Here is a 25,201-nt window from a genome sequence, read left to right as displayed (position 1 = left end):
TGTTTCAGAATACACATGTATTGTAAAAGCACTACTGGAGGTTTACAATTTTTAAAAATCTAATTAATACATATTACAACTGAAATGTGTATAGCTTACTAAAATGTTATTCTAGTTCAAATAACCTCTGAAGATATTTACATAAAGCTGTAGTTCAACTGTCATACATAATGTTTCCCCACTCATTAAAATTTTAAAGTATTTAGTAATACAAGTGGATATTGCTCCTTTGGGTGACAAGGAATGACTGGCCTGAATACCCAATAATGACTCATAAGAGATTGTTATAAGAGCTCATGGTACTTTATGCTTATAGCTCGCAAAGCTGCATCTACTAGATAGCTGTTTCATTTTCTCTCCAGTTTTTAATTTTTCAAATATTTGTTGTACTACTGAAAGAAAAATAATAACAGGTACTCTTCTAGTGAAATGTCTCAATCTCCTTTTTCAACTAAACTCAGAAATCAGAGTTCAATTCTATGGAAGTTCAAACATAAAGTTAACACACATTTAAAAGGTATTTTTCACAGGAACTAATCTAGATTCTTCATTCTCAAAATAGGGCTTTGGCAAAGCCCTATTTAACCCACCTTTCCCTCACCAGCATAATCTTATTCTAGGATATTAACATGTATAACATGTATATTTATACATGCTTCCAAGTATCCCTAGCCACTCAAAAGGTGTCACTGGAATCTGAGTGAGAATATTGCAAACATCAAATATAATTCTCTATAAAAAGATTTTAGTTTAGCCCAGCCAGTGTGGCTCAGTGGTTGAGCATCAACCCATGCACTAAGAGGTCATCTGTTCGATTTCCAGTCAGGACACATGCTCAGGTTGTGGGCCAAATCCCCAGTGGGGGGCATGCAAGAGGCGGCCAATTGATGTTCTCTCTCATCGATGTTTCTATCTCTCCCTCCCTCTTTCCTCTCTCTCTAAAAATCAATATAGAAAAAAAAAAATTTTTTTTAAGGATTTTAGTTTAGAAAGTACCCAGCAGTATAGTCCACAGTCAATGGATAAAGGACAAAATTTAATTCCTTTCTCCACATCCCCTCATTCATAAAATTACTATTCTATAGCTGACAACATATGAAGTCTTAAGAATTATTTTCTTCAGTTAAGACTTCTTTTTTAATTAAAAAATTTTAATGTTGACATTATTGCAGGTTTCCCCCTTTGCCCACCTCCACCAACCTCCACCTCCCCCTTCACCACACTATTGTCCATGTCCATGGAATATGCATATATGTTCCTTAGCTAATCCCTTCACCTTCTTTATCCAGTCACCCATCCGCCTTGGGCACCGGCCAGGCTGTTCCATGTGTCCATGCTTCTGGTTCCATTTTGTTTGTTAGTTTATTTTGTTCATTAAATACCATATATTAGTAAGATCATACGATATTTGTCGTTCTCTGACTGAATTATTTTGCTTAGCCCTTTCTATCTCTTCTATCTCTTTTTAAGCCATGGGGTAGAAATGAATATGAATACTTTTAGAGTTTTTATAAGCAGCTGTTAGTTGTACCCTCAGATCACTTCTGCCAGCTCCCTCCCTGACAAAAGTCCCTCTCTATCCTGGAAAAAGAAAAAGTTTACTAACTAGAAAGGTTGGTCCAAAAAGGTTCTGAGGTCATGAAAATTATAAACAAATAAGGGTCAAGGTGAGACATCTTATTAAAAATTAAAGAGATCAGATGAAATCTGCATAATGGTGGTGAGATCTCACAGTTCCCTCTCTCTCTTCAGCTCCCATAATACTGATTCCTACAATCAAGACACCGTAAGGAGGAGACAAGAATATTCCTTTGTGAAGAAACTACCAGTCCAGGAGAAAAGAGGTATAAATACCAGCATATTTTTTAATTCCCCAATTATATTTTTATTGATTTTTGTTTAATTTATTGCAGTGACATTGGTTAATAAAATTATATAGGTTTCAGGTGTACAATTCTATAACATATCATCAAAACTCCCCAATTAAATGGAAGCATTCCACATACACAGAGCTTCCTCTCAGCTTTTTAGTGCCTCATTCTTAAATAAGAACACACAGGCCAGGATCATCAGACATCTGAGGAAAGATTCTCGTGTGAAACTCCGAGATTGCTACAAACAGATAGGCCAAACGCTGAGAGAAAATAAGGACAATCAAACATCTAATTCTTTGGCTCAAATAGATTTTGAAAGCCATATAAAGTTTGCTAGATATAACATTTCAAGTTATCAGAATTTCAAAGGCAAGTGTCTGAGTTTAGAATTATTTAAACTCTACTACAAAGAATTAATAACTAAAGAGTCTAAAGAATCAATTACCTTTAAAAAGAGAAAATTAATCTCTATTTTCTAGCACTACTATACAAATTTGATTCTTCTCATAATTTACAAGAAAAAATTAGCAAAAAATTTTGTTGGAATGTTAGAATAATATAATACTTCTAAAACTTTGGATTTTAATGAGTAAATTATTTTGCTCAGTTAATTAGATTAATAAAACAAAGCAAAGATATGAGAGTTTTCTGAAAGCAATTTTAAAACTAATGACTTGGTGTTATTTTTATATTTTATTTAAGGGTCTCAAATCTGTCGAGTTTTCTTTATGTGAAAAGCATACATCTGAAGATAAAATTTACATTATCAGGGTAATCTGGACTTCTGTTGTTTTTTGTTTGTTTGTTTAATCCTCACTGGTGGATATTTTTCCATTGATTTTTAGATAGCGTGGAAGGGGGGAGGGAGAGGGGGGGAGAGAGAGAGAGAGAGGAAGAGACGATATGAAAGAGACCGTCCAATGCCTCCATCGAGTGCCTCCTGCACGACCCCGACCAGGGCCAGTTACATGCTTTTGACTGGGAATCGAACCCAAGATTCTTTGGTCTGTGAGCTGATGCTCTAACCACTGAGCAAAACTGGTCAGGGCTGGATTTCTGTTTTCTTAATGATCTTGACTATGTGTCTAAACTGCTAACACCAAAAACAAAAATGATGACCCCCCAAAAATAAAGACAATCAAGGAAGAAGTAAAAACAAAACAAACAAAAAAATACCACCTTCAATATAATTATGTCTTACACCCACAGAGAGTTAAAATAAGATACTACAACCATGAAACAAAAAGAGTCTACTATAGAAAGGTATAGTCAAAGAACAAGAATGAACTCTTGAAAATTAAAAACACAAAAGCAAAGGTTGCAATATAAAATTGAGGAAATACACCAGGAAATAGAGCAAACAGAATGGATACCAGAAGTGGTATGCACTATAAGAATGTCAATTATTTACCAAACATAATCAATCTAATCCAATTCCAACCAAAATTACAACAAGGTTTTTTGGTGGAATATAAGAAGCCAATCCTCAAATTCACATAGAACAGTAAAAGGCTCAGAATAACTCTCCTCCTTCCCTCCAAATATATTAAGAATAAAGAGAGGGGAACTTGACCTACTAGAGATCAAGACTTATTATAAATCCATGATAAATAAAAAAATTAGTATTGATTCATAAATAGATATATAAGTGGAACAGAACAGAGTGCCCAGGAACCAAGCCTTAGATATAAAGGAACTTGGTATGTGAAATAGACAACATTATAAAATATTAAGTGGTGGCCCTGGCCGGTTTGGCTCAGTGGTTAGAGCTTCGGTCCACGGATCAGGGAGTCCCAGGTTCGGTTCCCACTAAGGGCATGTAACTCGGTTGCAGTTTGCCCGGCCCCAGTTGGGGTCGTGTGGGTGGCAACTACTCAATGTGTCTCTCTTACATCAATGTTTCTCTCTCTCTCTTCCTCCCTCTCTCTCTATCTGAAGATGGATGCAAAAATGTCCTCGGGTGAGAATTAAAAAAAAAACATTAAGTGGTGCCCTAGCGGGGGGTCAAAGGTTAGAGCGTCAGCCCGCGGACCAATGAGTCGTGGGTTCAATTCTGGTCAAGGGCATGTATCTCAGTTGCAATTCTCTCTGGTTAGGTTCGTGTGGGAGGCAGCCACTCAATGTGTCCCTTTCACAGCAATGTTTCTCTCTCTCTCTTCCTCTCTCTCCCTCCCACTCTATCTGAACAAAAATGGACAAATGTCCTCAAGTGAGGATTAAAAAAATAAATAAAACATTAAGTGATAACAGAATAGACAGTTGAATGACTGGTACAGGGACATTTGGTTATCCACTTGGAAAAAAATAAAATTAGATCCCATCTCATGCTATATAGAAAAAATATATATATTCTCCTTATGACTTTAGGTTACACAGACATAAACAGCACTATCAATAAAGACTGATAAATTCAACTACATTAAAATTTAAAACTGTACATAAAACACAATGTAAATTGTCTTCATGTCTCCACAAAGAAAAAAAAAGAATATAAATAACCAAGGATTCCAAGGATTAGCAACCAAACATATAAAAAGCTCCTATAAATTAATAAAAATATACAGTATAAACAATCAAAAAGTAAAAATATAAACTGGCAGTTCACAAAAGAAACATTAAATGGCCATTAAATATAACATGCTCAATGTTAGAGAAAAGGAAATTTAAACAAGAATGAGACAAAATTTCATACACATCCTACTGCAAAAAAATTAAATCTGAAAAATATCAAGTGTGCAAGAGACTGTAAGAGAAAAAAATTCTTCTCTCACGTTGGTACAACCATTTGAGAGAATAATTTATCATATATTTTACCTCCTAATAATTGCACATGCACTAAATTCTTACCCACATAAACAAAAATATTTTATGTTCACAGAAGCACTGTCTGTTATAATTAAAACTTGGAAAAAACTTAAATCTCAATTAATCAAGTAATTGATAAATTAATTATGACATATGCATAGGATAAAATACTATACAGAAGTTAATATGAATGAACCAGAGCAACTTTGTTAACTTGGATAAAACTCAATAAAACAAGTGAAAATGCATATTATATGATATTCTATGCATATTTTTAAAACAAACTGATAAAATAATATGACATACCATCAATGTACAGATAGAAAATTGAATGCCAACTTTGAAATGATGCTCATCTTTTGGGGGTGGAGTAGTGGTGGGAGGGGAAGTGATTCAGATCAGTCAGTCTTCAGTGATCTAACAATTTATTGTTTTTTTTTCCCATTCTGAAGCAGGTATGACAAATACATGATCTAGATGGTACATCTTGGCTATATTAATGGAAGTGGTTGATTATAATGAATATTGGTTATATTAATCTCTGGGGGGGTTTTTTGTATGTTCAAATATTTGTTTATATTTATGGTTTTATCAATATAACCAAAGTCTGGGGTGCCTTGTAGCATACAAGAAAATTCCAAAAGAACCATAAAATACCTCATACAGTTATACAAAATTAATTTGCCTCCTTTAAAAAAATTTTTTTTCAATTTTGTCAAATAATTTATTTTCTAATCAAAATAAAAGCTACCTGACTTCCGGTCAAGATGGCGGTATAGGTAAACACGATATGGCCTCCTCCCACAACCACATCAAAATTACAACTAAACTACAGCATAACCATCATTCAGAACCACCTGAAATAGAGCCGAACGGAAGTCCTAAAACTACAAAATTAAAGAAGCAGCCACATCGAGACTGGTAGGAGGGGCAGAGGCATGGACAGGCTGGTCCCATACCCACGTGTGGAGGATAAAAATCAGGAGGACACCTCGGCCGGGAATGTCCTCCTTGAGGAGAGAGGGGTCCCCATCCCACACCAGGTGCCCAGCTCAGGTTTCCAGTGCCAGGAAGAGAAGTCCCCATAACTTTGGGCTGTAAAAACCAGCAGGAACTGAGGCTGAGGGAGGCTGAGGCTGCTGGGGCCCGGGCAGTTCCTCTTAAAGGGCCTGTGCAGGGACTTACTCAGACTTGCTCCCTCTAAGCTCAGAGGGGAGGCAGCTTGAAAGGCACCAGAAACATACCAGGAAGACCTGAACTGTTCGGCCTCGGGATGAGGGCTAGAGAGGCCACTTTCTCTCAGACTGTGTTGGTCCAGGCCTTAGTTCTTTTGGTGAGCCCTTCCCTGGGGCAGCAGCCCACCGCCATATCTGGGACTCTAGCAACCTGGCTCACACTGTTTGCCCCACCCTGGTGATTCCCTGAAGCACTGCCCCACCCAACTTTCAGGCCCCACCGAACTGTTTCCAAAGGCTTTACTTTAGGATTGGCCTGTCTTGCATGCTGCTTCAGAGTTTCCTAAAATCTCTCAAACAAGCAGCATCTGGTTTCAGTGAGCCCCATACCTCATAACCGATTCCTGGTCAGGGCACATGCCCAGGTTGTGGGCCACATCCCCAGAAGGGGGCATACAGGAGGTGGCCAATCAATGTTCTCTCTCATCGATGTTTCTCTCTCTCTCTCTCTCTCTCTCTCTCCCTCTCCTTTTCTCTCTCTCTAAAACTAATAAAGAAAAAAAATTTTTTTTAAAAGACTCAATTAGAACAGTAGGGTGGACAGTCCACACTGAAGGCTCAGCTAGGGTGATGAGGAAGGCTGTGCCACTGGATCCTACAGAACACCTACAACAATAGGCCACCCTACAAAGCCTAGGAGACATAGCAACTCTACCTAATACATAGAAACAATCACAGGGGAGAAGCCAAAATGAGGAGACAAAGAAACATGTCCCAAATGAAAGAAAAAGAACAAAACTCCAGGAAAAGAATTAAACAAAATGAAGATAAGCAATCAATCAGATGCAGAGTTCAAAACACTGGTTATAAGGTTGCTCGAGGAACTTGGTGAGATATGCAAGGAACTTAGTGAGACCTTTAAGGAACTTAAGAAGACCTCCAAAGGACTTAGTGAGAACATCAACAACATTAAAAGGACCAGTCAGAAATGAAGAATGCACTAACCTGAAGGATGAAATGATCAGCAAAAAGAAAAAAGAATTTAAAAAAATGAGGATAGTGTAAGGAGCCTCTAGGACAACTTCAAGCATGCCAACATTTGCATCATAGGGGTGCCAGAAGGGGAAGAGAGAGGGCAAGAAATTTAAAACCTATTTGAAACAATAATGACAGAAAACTTCCCTAACTTGGTGAAGGAAACAGACATACAAGTTCAGGAAGCACAGAGGGTTCCAAATAAGATGAACCCAAAGAGGACCACATCAAGATACATCATCATAAAAATGAAAAAGGTTCAAGACAAAGAGAATCTTAAAAGCAGCAAAAGAAAAGCAGTTCATTACCTACAAAGGAGCTCCCATAAGACTCTCAGCTGATTTCTCAAAAGAAACTTTGCAGACCAGAAGGGAGTAGCAAGAGATATTCAAGGTGATGAAAACCAACAACCTACAACCAATCCTGCAAAGCTATCATTTAGAATAGATGGACTTATCAAGAGTTTCCCAGACAAGAAAAAGCTAAAAGAGTTCATCACCACCAAACCAATATTATATGAAATGTTGAAGGGTCTTTTTGAAGGACCAGAAGAACAAAAATATGAACAATAAAATGGCAATTAATACATATCTATCAACAACTGAATCTACAAAATAAATAAGCAAGCAGAACAGATACAGAAAACTTTTTGTTGCTTGCCAGACAGGTGGGGGCTGGCGGGATGGGTGAAAAAGATGAAGGAATTAAGAAGCACAAATTGGTTAGACTGGTGAACCTTAAAGGGAAGGGGGAAGGGAGGGTAGGATGAGATAAACCAAAAAACTTCTATGCATATATGCATAACCGATGGACACCGACAACAGTGTGGGGAAGGTAGGAGGGGGTCAGGAATGGGGAGGAGGGAATCAATGGGGAAAAAAGGGGGGGACATCTATAATACATTCAACAATAAAGATGAGATAAAAATGAAAAAATAAGAAAAATAAAAGCTACCTGTTTCCTTACAGTGAAAGTGTGTGTGTGTGTGTGTGTGTGTATGTGTGTGTGTGTGTTTAACAAAATCATACTAAGAACATTGGAAATTGAAGGCGTTTTCCTCTTGTTCCACTAGAGGGAGATGTTGAACTTAAAATATTTTAAAATGAGGCTTTTGTTTGAACTGACATTTAACATTATAGGAAACCACACTGTTCTGTTAAAAAATAAACTTGCTTTCTTTCCGCATCTTCCAGAAACATAGCCCAAAAGTATGATTCTTCATATGTACTCATATAAACAATGTTTCTCGGATTGTAAAATATTATTTCAGTTCTGAAGAATTACAGAAGCAGAGTTAGAAATGTATCAGAGCAAAAGTAGTTCTTGCTAGCTTATGAAATGTATCAGTACACCTAAATAAAACCTAATACAGGGTTATCGCCTGAAAAAGCCAGAACAAGCTTCTCCTCTCTAAATCCTCATAGCCAGCACAGTTCTCTGGTCAAAAAGTTTTTGCTGCCCTGGCCGGTTTGGCTCAGCGGTTAGAGCGTCAGCCTGTGGTCCAGAGAGACCTGGGATCGGTTCCTGTTAGGGGCATGTACCTCAGTTGCAGTCTGTCCCTGGCCCTGGTTGGATTGTGCAGGTAGCAGCCACTCGATCGATGTGTACCTTTCACGTCGATGTTTCTTTCTCTCTCTCTCTCTCTTTCTCTCTCTCTCTCTCTCTCTCTCTCTCTCTCTCTCTCTCTCTCTCTCTCGTCCTCTCTCTCCCTCCCGCTCTATCTGAACAAAAAGTGAAAAAATGTCCTTGGGTGAGGATAAAAAAATAAAAATAAAGTGTTTGCTGCTGTGAGGTATAAACTGGGACCAACTTTGTATAATACCTATCAAAATTATAAATCCATAAGTTTGCAGACCCAGCAATACTTCTAGGCATGAACACAGCTGAATCACTTCTACAACAGCTCAAAGTTATAAACAAGAATGTTAGTGAATCATTTACAATTAAAGCAAAAATGTTTAAAGAAAATAAAATGTCCATCAATAAGAAATTCCTTAAATATATTAGGAACTTCCACATGACAGAATATGTGCAAACACAAGAATAATGTAAGAACATCAAAAGATGGATACCAAATATTATTGAGGCATATTATTTCATTTATGTGAATACAATGACATATATTTATATATCCTTAGGTGAGGAGTAGGATTGAAGGGGGAGGGGGCAAGACCTTCATTTTCTGCTTTTTTTTTCTTTTATTTATTTTTGTTATAAATGTTTCTCCTTCCCCCACCACACCCCTACCCCAGCATTGTTGTCTATGTCCATGGTTACGCATACATGCATGTAAGTTCTGTGATTTATCTCTACCTTCCCCCCAACCCTGGCCCCCTCTTCTGAGGTTTGTCACTCTGTACCCTATTTCTGTGTCTCTGGGTCTATTTTGTTCATCAGCTTGTTTTATTCATTATATTCCACAAATAAGTGAGATCGTGTGATATTTGTCTTTCTACTTTCTGCTTTTAAATTTCCCTAAACTAGGGGCATTTTTTACCATGAGCACAATATATAGTAACTTTATAAACTGAATATTAAGCTATTTTCTATTTGGAACAAACAGGAAGTACCAGTGCCATTTTTCTATGCATTTGCTTACACAGGGCACCGGTGGACAGTTTCCCAGGAAACTGCACAGAAATACTCCCTGTTGCCTTAGAGCATTTAAAGCAAACTCCTTAAACATTGCATTTTAATCTAACTTCCTCCAAGCTATCTCTAGATCACAATTGTGCTTACCAAGTCAATCTTTGACATGTACACCAATCCCTAATAGCTGTCTTATCATACAGCCTACTGATGTCTCAGACTGATCTGATGCTTTCTCACAATTCCTCCTCTTTCTTTAGTTATGGTAGGATTTTCCGTCTACATCTCCCACGCTCTTTGCCATTACAAACTCTCCCATCCCTTTGTCACCAGATACATAAACCAATGAGTGAGGAAAGGATCATTTTATTCCCTGGTTGAGTAATAGAATTTTGGAAATGAAATAAATACCCAAAAAGTACATTCATCTTATAAATGTTTGCAATCCTGCTGATAAATTATACAATGAAATAAGCTGAAAAAATAATAAAGGAGAGGGCACGGTAGTTTAAAACCAAAGCTTTGTCGCTGCATGTCCCACGCTGCCTACAATAGAAAAGCTTATGGCAAATAAGTACCCTCAAAGTTCACATTGTGATTGTCTGGCCACCGTGTTGCACCTCTGAAACTAATCCAGAATGGTGTTGAATATAAACTATGATTGAAAATACATTTTTAAAAATGTTTTAAATGTCATAGGGATATAAGGTATAGCATGGCGACTATAGTTGAAAATACTGTTGCATATTAGAATGATGAGAAGAGAACAGATTTTAAAAGTTCTCATCACAAGAAAAAATTCTGTAATTATGTATAATGACAGATGTTAAGTAGACTTACTGTGGTGATAATTTCAAAATATATACAAATATTGGATTACTATGTTGTATACCTAAAACAAATATGATGTATGTTGACTACACCTAAATTTTTTTTTTAAAGTTCACATTGCTATTGCAGGAACAAAGAAAAAGATAAATAAAAATAAAATAAATGTTTATTTTCAATTTAAAATGTAAATAAATAGAAATAAAAGTAAAATTATACATATTTTTTCAAGTTCAACATAAATGTTTTGTTCTAAAATTACCATGGCTTTGATTTATTTTGAAATTTCAAATACAGTAGTCCCTCGCCACTTCGTGCTTCAACTTTCGCAACTTCACTCTACCGTGGTTTTTTCAAATATATTCATTAAAAAGTTGATCGAGACAGTGAAAATGATACAGCGCGCACTCGATTGTCTGAGTCCAATATACACCCCTGTATTACAATTAAAATTAAAATTACTGTATGTATGGACTGTAGGCCTATGTATTCGAGCACCCCAGAAATCCTTCAACTCCAGGTGCAACCGCTAGAGTCTGGAACGGATTAACCATGATAAACAAGGGATGACTGTAATACTAAAGAAAGACATGGAATTTTTATGTTTATCAAAAAAGGTAATATGTTTAAACAAATGAGAAATACTATCTTAAAATGGGGTAACTTTCGAGGTAACTCCACTAAGAACGCCTATTAATAGTCCAGAGAAGCACATCTCTACTAAGTGCTTCAGTTCCTGGAAAAGAAAGGGGGCATGGCATAAAATTAAGATTTTCTTTTTATAGTGGGCCTAAATAATAAAGCTCAAATGAGAGAAATATTAGACCTGCTTTCTGTTAAAAATGGGGTTTCGTTTAGAAGGTTGTTTATAACTTCCTTTAAAAACTGAATTCCACCCAGACAGTGTGGCTCAGTGGATTGAGCATTGTTCTATGGACTGAGAGGTCCTGGTTCAATTCGCAGTCAGGGCACATGCCTGGGTTGTGGGCTGATCCCCAGTAGGGGGCTTGCAGAAGGCGGCCTACCTATGTTTCTCCCTCACATTAATATTTCTATCTCTCTTTCCCTTCCTCTCTAAAAACAACAATAAAAACATATTCTTTTAAAAACTGAATTCCCTTAGAAAGCCACACAAGGAAAACACTATATGATGCTAACACCTCATTAACGATGGAAACCTATACCCCTCAACAACTAATAGGGAAAGAGGAGAATTTCAATCTATTCCGTTTTTTTTAAGACTTTTATACATAGTTTCTTACACTTACTGTATAAAAGGAAAGCAGGTTTCTTGTGTTACTATAAAAAGGATGAGATGTTGAGAGACAGAGCTCTGAGTGATTCAGTTATAGAGTAAAATGGAAGTTATCTTACAAATGGAGGTAGTAATCACAGAGAATGTTCCTCTATTCTTCCCTATACAAAATAACTAAAGACAAATACTACACGATTTTAAATCATTTTAGTACTGCATAAAATAAAGTCTGGTATAACCACAATTCATCTGAGATTTATAGGACTGACCAGAAAGTACACCAAAATCACAACATCCACACATTTTTTCTTTTTTTCATTTTAAAATTACAGTTGACATACAATATTATATTACAGGTATACAACCCTGTGATTAGACATTTATATACTTTATGAAGTGATCACCCCAATAAATCTAGTACCCATCAGACACCATACATAGTTATTACAATATTACTGATTATATTCCCTATGCTGTACTTTACATCCCATGACTATTTTGTGATTACCAGTTTGTACTTCTAAATCCCTTCACCTTTTTCACCCATCCCTCCAACCCTTCTCCTATCTGGCAACCATCAAAATGTTCTCTGTAGGCTGGCTGGTGTGGCTCAGTGGTTGAGCATCGACCCACACACCAAGAAGTCACCAGTTCCAATTCCCAGTCAGGACACATGCCCAGGTTGTGGGCCTGATCCCCAGCGGGGGGCATGCAGGAGGCGGCCAAATGATATTCTCTGTCTTTGATGTTTCCATCTCTCTCTCCCTCTCCCCTTCCTCTCTCTAAAGTCAATAACATATATATATATATTTTTTTTTAATGTTCTCTGTATCTACGAGTATGTTTCTGTTCGACTTACTTTGTTTTTTAGATTCCATATATAAGTGAAGTCATCTGGTATTTGTCTGTCTGACTTATTTCACTTAGTACAATACCCTCTAAGTCCATCAATGTTGGTTGCAGATGGCAAGACCCTATTCCTTTTTTTAAAAAATATATTTTATTGATTTATTTTTTAGAGAGAGAGGAAGGGAGAGAGTGAAAGAAACATCAATGTGAGATAAAACATTGATCAACTGCCTCCTGCACGCCCCCTACCCACAACCTGATCATGTGCCCTAACCAGGAATCCACCAGGACCTCTCGGTCTATGGGACAATGATCAATCCACTGAGCCACACCAGATGGACAGACCCCATTCCTTTTTATGGCTGAATTATATTCCACTGTATGCATGCATCACTTCTTCTTTATTCATCAATTGATGGAAACTTAGGTTACTTCCATAACTTGGCTATTGTAAATGCTGCTGCAATAAATATATTGATGTCTACGTCTTTTCAATTTAGTGTTCTGGGATAAATACCCAGCAGTGGAGTTGCTGGGTACTTCTTTGTCTCTTGTTATATAGCCTCTGCTTAAAGGTCTATTTTGTTTGGAATAAGTATTGCTAGCCCAGATTTTGTTTTGTTTCCATTTTCATGAAATATTTTTTTCTATCCCTTTACTTTTAGTCTGTGTGTGCCTTTCTATCTGAAGTGAAGCCTCTTGTAGACAGCATATGTAAGAGTCTGATATTGTTATCTGTTTAGTCACCATGTTTTTTGATTGTAGCATTTAATCCATTTGCATTTAAAGTAATGGTTGATAGATATATATTTATTCTCATTTTATTATTCATATATTTTCTTCTTCCTCTTCCTCTTCTTCTTTCTGCAAGAAGACCCATTAACATTTCAAATACTGGTTTGGTGGTGATGAACTCCTTTAGCATTTTATTGTCTGAAAAGATCTTTATTGTCCTTCAATTCTAAAGGATAGCTTTGCAGGATAGAGTAATCTTGGTTATAGATCCTTGCTTTTCATCACTTTGAATTTTGTGTCAATCCCTTCTGGCCTGCAAAGTTTCTATTAAGAAATCAGCTGACAGCCCTGGCTGGTATTGCCCAGCGGATCGAGCGTCGGCCCACAGACTGGAGTGTCCCGGGTTCAGTTCCTGCTAAGGGCTTGTGCCTTGGCTGCAGTTTGTCCCCAGCCCCAGCTGGGGTTGTGTGTGTGGCAACCAGTCAATGTGTCTCTCTCACATCGATGTTTCTCTCTCTTCCTCCCTCTCTCCCTTCCCGCTCTATCTGAAGATAAGTGCAAAAAATGTCCTCGGGTGAGGATTAAAAAAAAAAAAGAAAGCATATTTTCCAAAATGGTGGCAGAGTGAACGGAAGCTACACAGACCGTCTCCCAGGACCAAACTGGAATTACAACGAAAACACAGACAAATCGACGGGAAAAAGTAACAGAAAAGCGACTTGCGAGGACCATATAACCAGGGACACTGACTTGATCCTGGTAGGCTTGCGAAGGTCCCAGACGGAGGCTGGAAAGCCCACGGTCAGCAGCCCGGCAGTGGCCTTAGCTTTGAGAAGCGCCCTCACGTTACACTCCCAAGCGGCTCCACAATGCAGAGCCGGGACAGAGGCTAAAACAGCCACAGCCACTCACCTTGGGCTCCGGCAGAGGGAGGGCAGACTGGAACTGTGTCGGGACACTCGGGATTTGGAGGGCGCTCAGAGCTTTTGCTGAGTTGCAGCCACAGAGGACGGTGACCATATTGCTCCTTCCCAGGGCTCTGAGGAGAGGCAGCAGCCCCTCCCTTGGAGATCCAACCCCACCCAGTGGGCCACTGAAGTGCTAATTGAGGCTCACTAACAACCAGCATCTGCCCCACCCTTGGGAAATCCCCTTATACTGAGCACCTGAGGGAGTTTTTGAATCAACTGACAACACAAAACTCTTCAAGTAACCTGGACTGGTAGCCTCCAGGCAAAAAGCTAGAGGATAACAGTACCATTCATGGCCTAATAACTCTAACCAGGAAAGTAAGAGTTGACAGTGGTGTTTAACATGTGTCCTCCCTCGCACATCTAGACCCAGGAGAGGGAGCCACAAACAGCAGAACACCAACACCCACAGGGAAAACTTGGCAGGCTCCAAAGCCCACTGTGATAGCCAAAATGGTGAACACAGAAACAAAAGCCAAATGAAAGAACAAGAGACCTCCACCGAAGATGAGATCAATGTGGAACAGTTAGGCATGTTAACAGAGCTAGAATTCAGAGCCATGATCTTGAGGAAGCTCAACAGCATGAGTAAAGACATAGAGAGGCTGAAAATAAACCAAATGAAAATTAAAACCACGAGAAAGAGATCAAGAGTGACATTTCACAAATAAAGAACACATTGGAAGGTCTAAAGAGCAGAGTAGAGGAAGCTGAGGACCAGATCAGCGAATTAGAAGACAGGGTAGAAAAAAATCAACCAATCAGAAAACAAAAAAGAAAAAACGATTAAAAAACAGGAAGACAGCTTAAGAGAACTGTGGGGCAATTGGAAACGTAATAATATTTGCATCATAGGAGTCCGCGAAGAAGAAGAAAATGAGCAAGGGTTATATTCAAAGAAATAGTGACAGAAAACTTTCCGAATTTGGTGAAGAAAGAAGTCATTCAACTTCAAGAAGCACAGAGAGCCCCAAGTAAGAAGAACCCAAACAGGCCCACACCAAGACACAAAATAATTAAAATGCCAAAAATTAAAGACAAAGAGAGAATCCTAAAAGCAGCAACAGAGAAGCAACAGGTTACCTGCAAAGGAAACCCCATAAGGCTCTCAGCTAGAGAAACACGACAGGCCAGAAGGGAATGGCATGAAATAATTAAGGTAATGAAAAAGAAGGATCTGAATCCAAGACTACTCTACCCAGCAAGGCTATCATTCAAAACAGAAGGTCAAATAAAGAGCTTCCCAGACAAAAAAAAAAAAAAAAGGCTAAGGGAATACATTAGCACCAAACCAGCACTGCAAGAAATGTTAAAAAGACTGCTGTAATTAGTAGAAGAAATAGGGAGAAAAATATAACCAAACTAAGCAAAAATGGCAATAAATAAGTATATATCAATAATCACCTTAACTGTAAGTGGACTGAATGCTCCGATAAAAAGACACAGAGTAGCTGATTGGATAAGAAAGCATGACTCATCTATATGTTGTTTACAAGAGACCCACCTCACAACAAAAGACTCACATAGGTTGAAAGTGAAGAGATGGAAAAACATTTTCCAAGCAAATGGAAAGCAAAAAACGCTGGGGTAGCAATACTCATATCTGATCCAAATAGATTTCAAAATGAAGGCCATAACTAGAGACAAAGAAGGCCACTACATAATATTGAACAGAAAGATATCCAACAGGAAGATATAACCTTGATAAACATATATGCACCCAATATAGGAGCACGAAAATATATGAAAAATCTTCTGGAGGACTTCAAAGGAGAAATGAACAGCAATACAATTATAGCAGGGGACTTCAACACCCCGTTGACACCACTGGATAGATCCTCTAGACAAAACATTAGCAAGGAAACAAAGACTCTAAATAAGCACTAGACCAAATAGATTTAATAGATATCTACAGAGAATTGCACCCCAAAACTACAGAATTCACATTCTTCTCAAGTGCACATGGGACATTCTCAAAGACAGACCACATGATACGACACAAACTAAATTTCTACAAGTTCAAGAAGACTGAAATCATATAAAACATCTTCTCAGATCACAATGGCATGAAACTAGAAATCAATTGCAACAAGAACATGCAAAGACATTTGAACACATGGAGGCTAAACAGCATGTTATTAAACAATGAATGGGTTACCGAGGAGATCAAGGAAGAAATTAAAAACTTCCTGGAAACCAATGAAAATGAACACACAACAACACAAAATCTATGGGATGCAGCTAAAGCAGTTCTGAGAGGGAAGTTCATAGCATTACAGGCCTACCTCAAGAAACAAGGTAAATTTCTAATTGACTGTCTAACCTCAAAATTTAAAGAACTAGAAAGCAAACAAAAATAAAACCCCAGAGCAAGTAGAAAGAAGGAAATAGTAAAGATGAGAGCTGAAATAAATGACATAGAGACCAAAAAAACAATTCAAAGGATCAATGAAACAAAGAGCTGGATTTTTGAAAACATAAACAAGATTGATGGACCCTTAGCTAGACTCACCAAGAAACAAAGAGAGAAAACCAAAATACACAAAATCAGAAATGAAAGAGGAGAAGTAACAACCAACACCACAGAAATACAAAAGATCGTTAAGAGCTACTATGAACAATTATATGGCAACAAATCTCACAATCTAAGAGAAATGAACAAATTTCTGGAAACACACAGTTTCCCAAAACTAGACCAGGAAGAAATAGAAAACTTGAACAGACCAATAACAACTAAGGAAATTGAAGAGGTAATCAAGACTCTCCCAGCAAACAAAAGCCCAGGCCCAGATGGCTTCACGGGGGAGTTTTACCAAACATTCAAAAAAGAACTAACACCCATTCTCCTCAAACTATTTCAAAAAATACAAGAAGAAGGAAGACTTCCAAACACGTTCTATGAGGCCAGCATAATTCTAATTGCAAAACCACAAAAAGACACTACGAAGAAAGAAAACTACAGGCCAATATCCCTGAAGAACATAGACGCCAAAATCATGAACAAAATATTAGCAAATCAGATCCAGAAATACATCAAAAAAATTATTCACCATGACCAAGTGGGATTCATTCCAGGGATGCAAGGCTGGTACAATATTCGCAAGTCAATAAACGTGATACACCACATAAACAAAATGAAGAATAAAAACCACATGATCATATCAATAGATGCTGAAAAAGCATTCGACAAAATCCAGCATCCATTTCTGATAAAAACGCTCAGCAATGTAGGAATAGAGGGATCATATCTCGACATAATAAAGGCCATATATGAAAGACCTACAGCCAACATCATACTCAATGGACAGAAACTAAAAACATTTCCATTAAGAACAGGAACAAGACAGGGATGTCCACTTTCGCCACTCTTAACATTGTACTGGAAGTCTTAGCCACAGCAATCAGACATGAAGAAAAAATAAAAGGGATCCAAATTGGAAAGGAGGAAGTGAAACTGTCATTATTTCCAGATGACATGATATTATACATAGAAAACTCTAAAGACTCCATCAAAAATCTACTAGACTTAATAAATGAATTTGGCAAAGTAGCAGAATACAAAATTAACATCAAGAAATCAATGGCATTCTTATACAGCAATGATGAACTCACAGAAAGAGAAACTGAAAAAACAATCCCATTTACCATCGCAGCAAAAAAAATTAAGATACCTAGGAATAAACTTAACCAAAGAAGTAAAGGACCTATTTTCAGAAAACTACAGGACACTGAAAAAAGAAATAGAGGAAGATATAAAAAAGTGGAAGCACATACCCTGTTCATGGATTGGAAGAATTAACATCATTAAAATGTCCATATTACCCAAAGCAATTTATAGATTTAATGCAATCCCCATCAAAATACCAATGATATATTTCACAGAACTAGAACAAATACTTCAAAAGTTCATATGGGACCAAAAAAGACCCCAAATAGCCACAGCAATTTTCAAAAAGAAGGACAAAGTAGGTGGGATCACAATACCAGATATCAGGTTATACTACAAAGCGACTGTAACCAAAACAGCCTGGTACTGGCACAAGAACAGGCATATAGACCAGTGGAACAGAACTTAAAACCCAGAAATGGACACAAGGCAATATGCTCAATTAATATTTGACAAAGGTGGCAAGAGCATACAGTGGAGTAAAGACAGCCTCTTTAATAAATGGTGTTGGGAAAATTGGACAGCTACATGCAAAACAATGAAACTAGACTATCAACTTACACCATACACGAAAATAAACTCAAAATCGATAAAAGACTTAAATGTGTCCCGTGAATCCATAAAAATTCTAAAAGAAAATGTAGGCAACAAAATTGCAGACATCATATGCAGCAGAATTTTCACTGATACATCAGCTAAGGCAACAGAAACAAAGGAAAAAATGAACACATGGGACTAAATCAAACTAAAAAGCTTCTGCACAGCAAAAGAAATAATCATCAAAATGGAAAGGCAACCCACTGTATGGGAGAACATCACTGCTAAAGATACATCAGATAAGGGGTTAATTTCCAAAATATATAAAGTACTCATCAATTCAACAAAAGGAAGACAAAGAACCCAACTGAAAAAATGGGCAGAGGAGCTGAATAGACACCTATCCAAACAGGACATACAAATGGCCAAGAGACATATGAAGAAATGCTCAACACACTAATCAGGAGAGAGATGCAAATTAAAACAACGAGATATCACATCACACCTGTCAGAATGGCCGCCGTCAACAAATCATCAAACAACAAGTGTTGGAGAGCGTGTAGAGAAAAGGAGACTCTAGTGCACTGCTGGTGGGAATGCAGACTGGTACAGCCACTATGGAAAACAATTAGGTGTTACCTTAAAAAATTAAAAATTGAACTTCCTTTTGACCCAGTGATCACGATTCTAGGAATATACCCTAAGAAGCCTGAAACACCAATCAGAAAGAATATATGTACCCCCGTGTTCATAGCAGCACTATTTACAATAGCTAAGATCTTGAAACAGCCCAAGTGTCCATCAGTAGATTAGTGGATAAAAAAGCTGTGGTACATATACACAATGGAGTACTATGCAGCTGTAAGAAGAAAGATCTGTTATCCTTTGAGACGACATGGAGGGACCTGGAGAGTATTATCCTGAATGAAACAAGCCAAGCAGAAAAAGACAAATACCACATGATCTCACTTATCTGTGGAATATAATGAACATAACAGTCTGAGGAATAGGGCAGACCCAGAAACATGGAAGTAGGGTACAAACTGACAACCCTCAGAAGAGGAGGTTGTGGAGGAGGGAAGAGATAAACCACAGAACTTATATGCATGTACGCATAACCAATGGACATGGACAACAAAGCTGGGGACAGGGTGGTGGAGGATGGGGAGGAGGGTGTCAATGGGGTAAGATAAACCACAGAACTTATATGCATGTATGCATAACCAATGGACATGGACAACAAAGCCGAGGACGGGGCGGGGCGGGGAGGGGATGGGGAGGAGGGTGTAAATGGGGTAAAAAAGGAGAAACATCTGTAACAAAAATAAAATAAAAAAATAAAAAAAAAAGAAAGTAGCTGACAGTCTTATGAGAGCCCCCTTGTACAGCATGGGTAATCACAGTACTCAGAACTTCCCACAACCACATAAAACTAGCCTGGCCAGTGTGGCTCAGTGGATTGAGTGGTCGTCCCATCCACTAAGAGGTCCTGGTTTGATTCTCAGTCAGGGCACGTGCCCAGATTTCAGGCTCTAGCTCTAACCCCAGTGGGGGGTGTGTAGGAGGTAGCCAATCAATGTTTCTCTCTGACATCAGTGTTTCTATCTCTCTCTCCTTTCCTCTCTCTCTCCTTTCCTCTCTCTTTCTAAAAAAAATCAATAAAAACTTTTTTTAATTACAATTAAATTATAGAACCATTATCATTCAGACCTGCCTGAAATCTACCTGAACAGAAGTCCTACAACTAAAGACATAAAGAAGAAGCCACATTGAGACTGGTAGAAGGGCTGTCGAGGTCCCCCCTAAGAAGCCTAGGGTCCCAGCCCCACATCAGAACCCCCAGCCCATGGTTACAGTGCCAGAAAGAGATGTCCCCATAATTTCTGGCTGTAAAAGCTAATGGAGAGTCCTGGCCAGTTTGGATCAGCAGTTAGAGGATCAACCCATGGACCTAAGACTCATGGGTTCAAATCCTGATCAAGTACACATACCTCAGTTGCAGGTTTAATCCCCATCCCTGGACCCAATCAGGGTCATGCAGGAGGTAATCAATCAGTGTGTCTCTCTCACATTGATGTTTCTCTCTCTCTTTCTCTCTCTCTCTCTCTCTCTCTCTCTCTCTCTCTCTCTCTCCCTCCCTCCCTCCCTCCCATTCTATTTAAAAATTAATGGAAAAATATCCTCAGGTGAAGATTAAAAAAAAAAAAACAGCAGAGATAGGGACTAAGTGAGACGAAGTTCTTCTGAAGACCCAGGCATTTTTCTTCTTTTTTTAAAAAAATTTAATTAATTTACTTTTGTTACAGATGTTTCTCCTTTTCCCCCCATTGACACCCTCCTCCGATTCCCACCCCCCTCCCCTAGCATTGTTGTCTATGTCCATTGATCATGCTTATATACATAAGTTCTTTGGTTTATCTCTTCCCTCCCCCCAACACCCTCCTCTGAAGTTTGTCAGTCCGAACCCTACTTCTATGTCTCTGGGTCTATTTTGTTCATCACTTTATACTGTTCCACAAATATATCCTTGTATTCCACAAATAAGTGAGATCATGTGATTCTTGTCTTTCTCTGACTGGCTTATTTTGCTTAACATAATATTCTCCAGGTCCCTCCATGTCATCTCAAAGGATAAGAGATCTTTCTTTCTTACAGCTGCATAGTATTCCATTGTGTATATGTACCACAGCTTTTTTTAAAAATTTTATCCTCACCCGAGGACATTTTTGCATTTATCTTCAGATAGAGTGGGATAGAGAGAGAGAAACATCGATGTGAGAAAGACACATCAAGTGGCTGCCATCCACACGACCCCAACCAGGACCAGGGACAAACTGTAACCGAGTTACGTGCCCTTAGCGGTAACCAAACCTGGGTCTCTCTGGTCCGCGGGCCGACACTCTAACTGCTGAGCCAAACTGGCCAGGGCTACCACAGCTTTTTTATCCACTCATCTACTGATGGACACTTGGGCTGTTTCTAGATCTTAGCAATTGTAAATAGTGCTACTATGAACATAGGGGTACATATATTCTTTCTCATTGGTGTTTCTTAAAGGGCCAGTACACCACTCACTCTGAGTTCCAGCAATGGGGTAAGCAGCTCAGAAGGCTCCAGGGACATAACAGGAGGAATTTCATTGTCTGGTTTCAGGGAAGGAGCTGGAGGGGCAGCTTTCTCGCACACAGAAGTGCTAGCAGAGGCTATTGTTCCTTTGCTGAGTCCTCCTCACACAAACCCAGCAGGCCTGTACCATATATGAGTCTCCATTAACCTGGCTAACAATCTGTCCTGTCCTGGTGATTCTCTGAGCTATCCAACTTGTGGGCCTACCCAAGACATTTCCAGTGGATTTTCCATATAAATGGCCTCTCATGGCTCATGCTTTGAACATCATTCACACATTTAAATACCGGTCTCTGAATCATATTTTACAAGTTTCAGGCTTTTGATTAGTGGCACTGAAGATTTTTGAGTGTTTAGAAATGAAGGGGTAATTTTCATTTACCTATGTTTGCTTGTTTGTTCCAGGTAGTCTTTAGTATAATTATCAACCCCAACTGAAATGTCATCTGGTCTGTGATGATTTCCAACAATCTCCCAGGCAGTTAATCAATTTCTTTTTTATAGTCCCATGGTATTTTATTCAAAACTGTATTATATTACAATATTTTTTTTCTCTTTATATATCTCTCCATGTTGAAAAATAAAATCGTATCATATCATAATCAAATTGATATCCTCAGTACCCATATAGACACTAAGAATACCAAGAGGTCTAAAGAGTGATTGTAATGTCTTTCCAGAGTCTCCAAAGGAAGTGACGAGGAAGAAAAGCATTGCTCAATGACCAAAGGTTTGGGAAAACTGTGGTTTTGTTAGTATTTTGAATACTTACATACACGATGAATTGAGTATTTCTACCATTTACTCTTAATGAAACAAGGTGTCTCATATTCTCTGGCCACCTTTGTCTTGAAAAGTTGTTTCTAACACAAAGTTACTCCAAACTTTAAGATTGTATATCTTTGACATCTACATAAAGACTTATTCAATTTGTCATTTTGTATAGCAAAAGTATGTGTCATCACAAAATAAGTATTAGAGGAATGATGGAAATTAATTTGAAAATTTAAGTTAGTTGGTAAGTGAATTCACAGTTTGAATTTCTCAGGTTTTTCCTTCAAAATAACTTACATATAGCCCGGCTGGTGTGGCTCACTGGTTGAGTGTCAACCCATGCACCAAGAGGTCACTGGTTTGATTTCCGGTCAGGGCACATGCCCAGGTTGTGGGTCCAATCCCAAGTGGGAGACATGCAAGCGGCAGCCAATCGTTCTCTCTCATCGATGTTTCTCTCTCTCTCTATCTCTCTCTCCCCCCTCTCTAAAATCAATAAAGGAAAAATATTTAAAAATAAATGAATAACTTACATATAATCTCCTTAAAAATGCAAAGTATACTATAGTGAGAAACGAGTAACTTGTAGTCCTTCCCCACATTAACCATTCAGTCCATGATCTGAGTAAATCATAATCTCCATATGCTCATCTATAAAAGGGGTTAGATGTAATCAGTGATTTTCAAACTGGACTATTTGAAGCTTTGGGGATTCTGTGTATTGCTAGGGAGAGGTTAACAGATGATTAATAATTGTACTATAGCTCTGGCCGGTTTTGCTCAGTGGTTAGTGTGTCAGCCTGCGAACCAGAGTCGTGGGTTCAATTCCAGTCAAGGGCACGTGCCTCAGTTGCAGTTCATCCCTGGCCCTGATCAGGGTCGTGCGGGAGGCAACCAGTCAATGTGTCCTTCTCATGTAGATGTTTCTCTCTCTCTCTCCCTCCCTCCCACTCTATCTAAAGATAAAATAGAAAAATATCCTCAGGTGAGGATTAAAAAAAAAGAATTGCACTATACTACTTGAAAATAGTTCAAAAATCACTGTACTATAAGATATATATACATCCTTTAATATTCTATTTCTTTTTTTCAAAATTTCAACATTTTAATTTTATTTTTCAGTTATAGTTTACCATCAAATATTATTTGCATTAGTCGCAGATGTACTACATAGTGGTTAGACACCATTCTGTTTGTTTATATTGTTAAAGACTTCTAATAAAATTTTTTAAAAGACAGCTAACAGTCTCACATGTTAAATTAGAAAAACAAAGTACCAAATGTAGCCCTGGCCAGGTGGCTCATATGGTTGGAGGATTATCTTGTACACCAAAAGACTGAGGGCTTGATCCCTGGTCAGAGCACATACCTAGGTTGTGGGTTCAATCCCCAGACAGGGCATGTATGGAAGGCAACCAATTGATCAATGTTTCTCCCTCTCTAAAATCAATAAAAACATATCCTCAGATGAGGATTTTTAAAAAATGTATATAGATGTCCCTCTCAAAAGTCACATTTATGCAATGGAAGTCACCCAACTCTAATAATATCTGTTGGGAACAGTTTGCCCATATTGTCATATAACTACAAATGAAACATGACCTTCCAGAGGTCAAAGACTAGGAATTATTTTCCCATTGAGCAAGCCAGTCAATTATTGCACTAATGTAATTTTTAATATTATAAGCATTAAAAAGTCATATTTAAAGAACTGTATTATTATTTTTTAAATACCTGTACTATAAATTGTAACTCTCTTCTTTCTGCTTCCCATTGTTCAGCTTGTAATCTAAACTCCTCCAGCGCTGTCTCCCTGATATGAGACTCCATTTCATTCTTCTCCTGCTGATGTTTCTCCAACGCTTCCTTTATACAAATAAAATCTCGCTTTACTATTAGATCAATAAAGGTTAGCTTTCTTCTTTCATCCACAATTTAAATGTACAAAGGATTCCCCTTATCTACCCTGTTAAAAGTCATTTATAATGTATCTTAAAATCATTAATAGAACTATTATATTTTGATCATCAGAACACAGATCAGAATAAGAAGCTATGCTTACTTATTTAAGGAACATTATACACACACACACACACACACACACACACATAGTCATATATTTAAACCAATTTTTTCTGAAAATTTTAACTGCAGAGGTTTTAACAAAATGCATTATATGATAAAGAAACAAAAACAAAATACATAGATTATATGTAATCTATAAGTAAATCTATGTGTAAAGTAGATAATACAAAAATCTCTAATTACCTATGAACAAAATGTTTAGATTATCCCTGATAATGTTTATACAAATCTGACAGAAAATACTTATTTCCAAATAAGGAAAAGGAAGAAGTTTTGTGCATCAAATCAGGATGAGGAAATTCTAGGGTGTCAAAAATTTGAAAAGTCAAAAAATATTTTTTTTGAAGTTTGAACTGTCACTACTTTCTAGTTTTACAGATAAACAATATGGCAAGAGGCTTTTTCTTTTTGGTGTTTTCCTAGCTGTATCACATTTGCAAGATCTAAGTAGGTTCAAAATCTTAAAAATATAAAATGCAGTTTTCTTGGGAAGCCAAATTTCCTAATATACAGGGTTCAAAACGCAGTCCCCATTAACACAAGGAGAAAGATACTGCGGTTTATGAAAGAAGGAAAGCCTCCTGTGTCCATCTATCAGTAGTTGGTGCTACATAATAAAGACTGCCCTTACAATTTTCACTAATGGAAAGCCATCACAAGATCCTTGGAGTCTTTTCCTCTTAGGGCTAAATAGTGACTCTTACCAATCCCAAGGGCCTCTGTGCGGATCAGTTCAAAGCCAAAGGCGTACAATCAAAGTAGAGTTCTCCTACCAAGTAGCGGATCAAGATCACGACAAGATCGTGTAACTTGGGGACTTCCGGTCAAGATGGCGGCGTAGGTAAACGCAGTATCGTGTCCTCCCACAACCACATCAAAGTTACAACTAAACTATA

General features: G+C 37.9%; 1 protein-coding gene across 9 annotated transcripts in view; it reads right to left on the bottom strand.

Annotated features, from left to right (window-relative positions):
* Window positions 1-25,201, bottom strand: part of CCDC171 (coiled-coil domain containing 171) — a 340,065-nt gene that overhangs the window by 257,501 nt on the left and 57,363 nt on the right. For all 9 annotated transcript variants that reach the window (XM_036260954.1, XM_036260955.1, XM_036260953.1 and 6 more), the window contains one exon: window positions 23,955-24,086. In XM_036260954.1, coding sequence (XP_036116847.1) covers window positions 23,955-24,086 — 132 coding nt within the window. The remainder of the gene's footprint in view (window positions 1-23,954; window positions 24,087-25,201) is intronic.

This window comes from Molossus molossus, unplaced genomic scaffold (assembly GCF_014108415.1).
Source record: "Molossus molossus isolate mMolMol1 unplaced genomic scaffold, mMolMol1.p scaffold_m16_p_14, whole genome shotgun sequence".
In the NCBI taxonomy this organism is placed as follows: Eukaryota; Metazoa; Chordata; class Mammalia; order Chiroptera; family Molossidae; genus Molossus; species Molossus molossus.
Note: the sequence above shows the minus strand (reverse complement) of the source record. Positions and strands in the feature narration are given on the sequence as shown.